At 35.8% G+C, this 6,000-nt stretch overlaps 1 protein-coding gene across 2 annotated transcripts in view; it reads right to left on the bottom strand.

Moving 5' to 3' along the window:
• ATP6V1H (ATPase, H+ transporting, lysosomal 50/57kDa, V1 subunit H) overlaps positions 1–6,000 on the bottom strand; it is a 49,047-nt gene that overhangs the window by 17,240 nt on the left and 25,807 nt on the right. For both annotated transcript variants that reach the window (XM_008940445.1, XM_008940446.1), the window contains 2 exons: positions 3,082–3,260; positions 2,197–2,322 (listed from right to left, as the gene is read on the bottom strand). In XM_008940445.1, coding sequence (XP_008938693.1) covers positions 2,197–2,322; positions 3,082–3,260 — 305 coding nt within the window. The remainder of the gene's footprint in view (positions 1–2,196; positions 2,323–3,081; positions 3,261–6,000) is intronic.

Below are 6,000 nucleotides of genomic sequence, written 5' to 3'. Positions count from 1 at the left end.
GGGGGGGTATGACAAGCCTGCTCTCTATCAGCCTTTCCCCAGCTCTATTCCACCCCTCACCTTACAATAGTAGCCTTGCTCAATGCAGGAAAGAAGGACAAAAAGGGCAGAATTTTACGCAGAAGACTGTTACACAGAGTCATTTAAAGATTAAAAGGCATCCTAGCAGTTGAAAATGAAGAAACACACTGAGTTCTTTGGTCTGTGCAACCATGAACTTCTCTCAATTCAAAACCACCAGCTTCACCTCAAAAACAGCACTTGTTCAGTCAATTGTGTCCTAGATACCAGTTCTGTCCTAAAAAGCAGCTGTCATAACTCAAAGACTGAGATAATGAAAGCTATACCTTGTAATTGACTCCAATTTCATAAATAAGTTATTTTGTTAGCATGAACAGAAATACAGAGCTGTAAGACTTGGAGAACAGTTTCTCAACAATTAATATTGTCTTTATCTTTTTATTAAGTAGTTTAATCAGTTTTAGTGGAAAACAGCTACCAGTAATACTGTTCTCTAGACAGTAATGGGGGGGAGGAATGACACAAATATGAAGGATAGGCACTAATAAGTTTGAAAGGTTAAACATACTGATCGCTGAAATATTTGATTTATCTACTCTTAGCGAGATGACAAATGTTATCTAATTATAGACAGTTAGCTGCAACTATAAATAGGTAGGTTAAAAATTCAACTGGAATGAAAAAAGAACATTCTGGTAAAATTAAATTACAACAGCCACTGCCTCTCTAGAGGCCAGGAAATGACAGATGAAGCACGTTTCATTTTAAAAGAACTCCTAATTTGGACAAAAACTAGGAAAAGAAACTTGAATCGTAACACCAATCAGAAGACACTGAACATCTACACAGTAATGTTTAACAAAATACACAGCCAGCATCTCTTGCTTAAGAAGTCAGTAATGATGGAAGGCATGAAAAAGTAAGTTTTAACAGTAAACTTAAGTATGTTAAGTAGTAAAAAGAAGCATGTTAGGAGATAATGGAAAATAAAATGAAGTGGCTTGAAGCTACGAAAGGATTGTCTGTCAAATGTCTTGCAAGATGAAGTAAGTTCTGAGGTGCAAGAACCTCCCCCACCACATTGAGGGGAGGTGTATGTTGGGTTTTTGTAGGTTTTTTGATTTTTAGAGAGGAATTTTTTATTTTTTTATTTTTTTTTTTTAAGATCACTGTCTTTGTGGCAGAACAATCACAATAAATTTACCTAGCTGTCCCAGAACCAGGAAAGATGAATACAGCAAAACACTGCAACTGCTACAGCAAACTCTAAGCCTCAACATCACCTTCATGTTATGTTCAGCAGCATCTAAAATTTTTAAGTCTATAAATTCTACATGTTCAGCAATATGCCCTCAGAGGAATTTATCAGACATGTTTTGGCTAGGTTTCAGAGCAGAATGAAATGCACATAAAGCTCAGGATCAGCTTGATCTTGCCAGAACTTCTAGCATCTCACATGCTCCACCTGACCTCCTGATTTCTGCAAGGTCTAGCATTTATTGAAGAGGAAAAATAGCACACATCATCAGTTAATGACAATGCAGTTAAACAACTAAGAGCTCCTACAAGCTACTTCAGACAGAGACATATTTTGAGGACATGCTTTCAAAAGCCAGCAAGTAAGTCCTTGATTCGAAAAGGAAGGATGAGCTTCAGCTTCATTTCATCCAACAATCTATGTACACCAAACACAGTCCCAAGACAAAATAGAGAGACTGCAACATAAAGAAGCTAATCAGATTTTCCATGGAACAGTACCACAATTCTCAACCGCCAAGTATTCAAGGCAGGAGTTCATTACTCAGATCAACACACAACACAAAAGACTAAGGTACAGTAGAAACATTTTTTATTACATCAATTAGTATAGTTGTTCCTCAAGTGGAAGCATAAAAAGAGTCAACAGCACAAATCTACATGTAAATTAAGCTAGAGATATTCCCTCTATCATCATCATCAATACATTTTGTCCAATAAAAGCAAATAAACAATTCTGCTTTTGAACAAAACAAGCCATATACAAGTAAGGACTACACATTCTAAAAATAACATGTTCTGACTTTCTTTCATTCTAGACATTACTTTATGTTGAAATGTAAAACCTGTATTAGATGTAGGTTCAATTAAACACAGAAAATATTAAAGCATTATGTGATTCAAGACTTGAGAACTCACTTGAGTAGTTCATAATTCTTCTCATTCAGTCTTACAGCATTTTCCCGCCAGAACTTCTCAGACTTGTGTACAGGACTCCACTCCAGTCTTCCTGACTTAAGCTCAGAACTGTACTCATCAAAGGAGCTGCAACACAAAAGATCTACATGAAATACTGGCTAAGCTCCCACGAATAGAGTTTGAATTTCATACCTAAGCCTGTCCTTAACGAGACAAAGCTGGGGCACAACTTGCTATGACACATTTGGAAGTCAGCTCTCCAGGGCATGAGAACTGTTCCATGTCTAAGAGTTCAACACTTCAAAAATAAAGGCAGGCATGAAAAGCAAAAGAAAAATTTGTTTTCTAACATGCCCCTCCATCCACCTCAAAAAACAATTCCTGAAAAAAAGGTTAGAAAAATAGCCACACAACCACAGTACCTTGGAATTTAATTGGCTGTTTTGCCCGTTTTCTCAGTTTTAACTTCCCCAACCAAGGACCCCCTTGACTTTCATCCAGTTAAACCTTTGACACAAATTACAATATGCAGTTCAATTTATGCACAAAAGCAAGAACTAGATAAACACTAGCAAAACCTTAAGGTAATCCAGAGAGCAAATTATTCTAATCACAGTCTTCTGCTTAACCAGAACTGCCTCTGAAGTCCCTTAATTTATCAGTCACAAAGATTACATATCCAAAATGGAGATTTATTTTCTATTCAGCCTGGAAATGCTCACTTAGAATAGGAAACTTTTATATACAATCAGCATCTCTGTGCACTCTTCCTTACCAACTAACATTTATGTATCACAATACTGTACGTTATTTAGCCTGAAAAAGTTTTACCAGTACTTGTCTAATTCCATTTTTCTTTTTTAATGTTCACGCTGCAAAGCATACCTAAGGTCCTGCACGCTCTCACCAAGCTTGTCCAGCAGAAATTTGATATCTTCACTTATGTCTTCATCATCATATTTCTGCTGATCCAAATTCTCTAGCTGCTTTAAAACTTTACACTGAATCATGGCAAGAGCATATTCTTGGCGAGTTTCTCTCTCAGTAGATTTCTCTAACAAATTCTAGGAAAGTAAAAACGTATTTATTTTGTTTGTTTTAAGAACAGACTACTGTGAAACAAAATGGTAAGCTTAAAACATTCTTAGTGCAAATTTTTAGATCAGAAAACAACAGAACTAATTGGTTCTCAAACTAATCTCTCCAAAGTATTAGCCTACCACACTTTAGGCAACTTTAGGCTGCTTTACACCTACATTTAATAGCCTAAATTGTCTAGGACTGACCTAACTGCAGAGAAAGAGTATTCATATCTGTCACCACAGCAGATGAAGAGTAATTTAGAAGAAAGAAAAAATGCTCTGTCTTGCAAGGTAGAAACCATGCAGCTGCATGTGTTGAAAAACACAACCACCACTGCATGCAAGTTTAGGTCACTTAGACCATTCTCCTCCTAGATAGTATGCCACCTTCAACTAGAAAGTATTAACTCACCTGCTTTGATCACTTTCCACATCAAATTGGGCTGACTACAAAGAATATTCAAAGAAAAAGGGCAAACTTATATCCCAAATCCCAGAGTCTCTGCCATGAACAACTACTTTTATCTGGCATTATCATTTTAGCTTTCTGTGTAGAAATAGGAAAAAGCTTTAAAACAAACAAGCAAAAAACCCTACGGTCATCTTTCCAACTGAAGAGCTACCATCTGGATTAGATAAGCTTCTTTTGAATCTAGTAATAGTCCAACTAGACTTTTTTACTCAGAAGCTGGTTGGTAAACCTGGATTTTCAAGCACAAATTGTAACAGTCAAGTTCCAATGGTGTTTATTCATTACATTTCTACTCAATTTAATTAGCTTCAAAATTATGTTGTTCAATCAGAGCTAGCAACCTGTACTTTTTGATAAAGCCAAAAGCATGAACTCCATATAAAAGAAACTCCTTAACAAACAGAACATGTGCTCATATAAATAAACCTTAACATCAGCCAGAAACAAGCAGTGAAACCATGGGGAAACAATTTGACTGCATCACTCAGATTCATGTTAAAAAAAAGTACATTTAAGGTTTCTAAGATATCAGACATCGTATTAGTAAGGCAGAACACTGAAAATAAAAATTTTCAATATGCAAGTTGTAACAAGCCCTACTGCTTCTTCTAATGACCCCACATAATTAACTCAACTGTGAAAAAAAAAAGTTTCAGTAAGACATAAAAGCTAATTGGCAGAAAGTTATGCTAAATCATAGTGTAAAAAATGATAAATTAATCAGAAGTGCCAACAAGAGCAAAAGAACAAATAATTAATCTTAATTTTCAACAAGTTGAAAGACCAGGTAGAAAAATTTCCTAAAGAACTCCTAGTTAAGAGAATTAAAAGCAGATTTAAAAGCTACTCCAAATATTATTACCTATCTCATACCACAGTGAGATATTCAAACTTTTTATAGAGAAATTGAAAGGATATGTCAGGAAACTACAGACAGGAACACATGACTGAATAGAACAAGCTAGTAAAATTACTTAGTGATTAAAAAAACTTAAGGTGCAAGATGAGTTACAGGTAGGAAATGGACATAAAAGACCATAAAAGCATGAAAAAATGAGGAAAAAGCATATTAATAGGTAAACAGAGAAAGTAATTGATTCCAAGTTGACAGAAGTACCTAATACCTATTGCTTTACAGAAAAGAAATTACATTACAAACTTCAGGCACTTAACTTGCCAGAGACAAAACAGGTCAAATTAGGAGAACTTGTATAGCTGAGAAGACACATGCAAATTGTGGAGACTAATGGCACGCCTTCAGTACTGCACAGGCAGCAGGCATGACCCAGGGAAAAACTATGCAATTTGTCCATTTGTTGTTTTTGTTTTGAATAAACTAAGAACTGTGGCCTCTCACATAGGAGAAATGCTGTTTCGCCTCTGCTACCCATTTTAATTTTGCTTCAAAATTCACAGCTCTGATGTCTAATTTATCATCTATTATTTCCTGGCTGCCAGTTTATAACCTCATTTTCATGCCAACGCCAGTCTTTAATGTTGGAGAAAGAAAACAGCTAAGTTAATTTCCCTGAAGCCTGTAACAGAACTATCTTCTTATTCTTTCTTAGCCTTTATTTATTAAAAGTACTTGGCTTCATTTTTGTCTCCTCTTGCAAAACATAGTAAATCTAAGAATTAGCAATTAATTCTCCTGTGTTTTGTGACCTGAGAAATGAAGGAAGTTATATACTTAAATACACATTGCTGAGTCCCCCAGGGTTTTTGGGGTTTTTTTTGTGTGTTTTTTTTTGGTTGGTTGGTTGGTTTGCTTTTTTGTTTTTGTTTGTTTTTCTTTTTTCTTTTTTTAACCTGTCTTGCTGGACACTCCTGCTTAGTCCTAACATAAAGATTCTAAAGAACACTAGAATGCTTACAGAGGTCTACATAATAAGCATAGTCCCTACTAAATACCTCATGCCACTGATCTCCTTCAGAAGAACAGCATCTTCTTGTGCTATACCTTACCCAGAAATTTTTCAAAGTACCAGATGTGTTTGGCCAGAGAGACCATTTAAGGTCACAGAATAAGTGCTTTCAGACAGCTTGTTATTGCCTGTCAGTAAGCAACAATTCCCCTCTCCTGACTAAGTTACTTGCCACACCTATTACTGGAACGATCAGTACCCAGGAAAACAAGTTTTTATGATCCCTACTTGGAATATAAGTCCTGTTTTAACACAAGATTGCAAATTGTTATAGCTCTCCTGCATGACACAGAGGACACTTGAGAAGTATGCACATAAAACTACA

Source organism: Merops nubicus, unplaced genomic scaffold (genome assembly GCF_000691845.1).
Source record: "Merops nubicus isolate BGI_N331 unplaced genomic scaffold, ASM69184v1 scaffold7975, whole genome shotgun sequence".
Taxonomy (NCBI): domain Eukaryota; kingdom Metazoa; phylum Chordata; class Aves; order Coraciiformes; family Meropidae; genus Merops; species Merops nubicus.
Note: the sequence above shows the minus strand (reverse complement) of the source record. Positions and strands in the feature narration are given on the sequence as shown.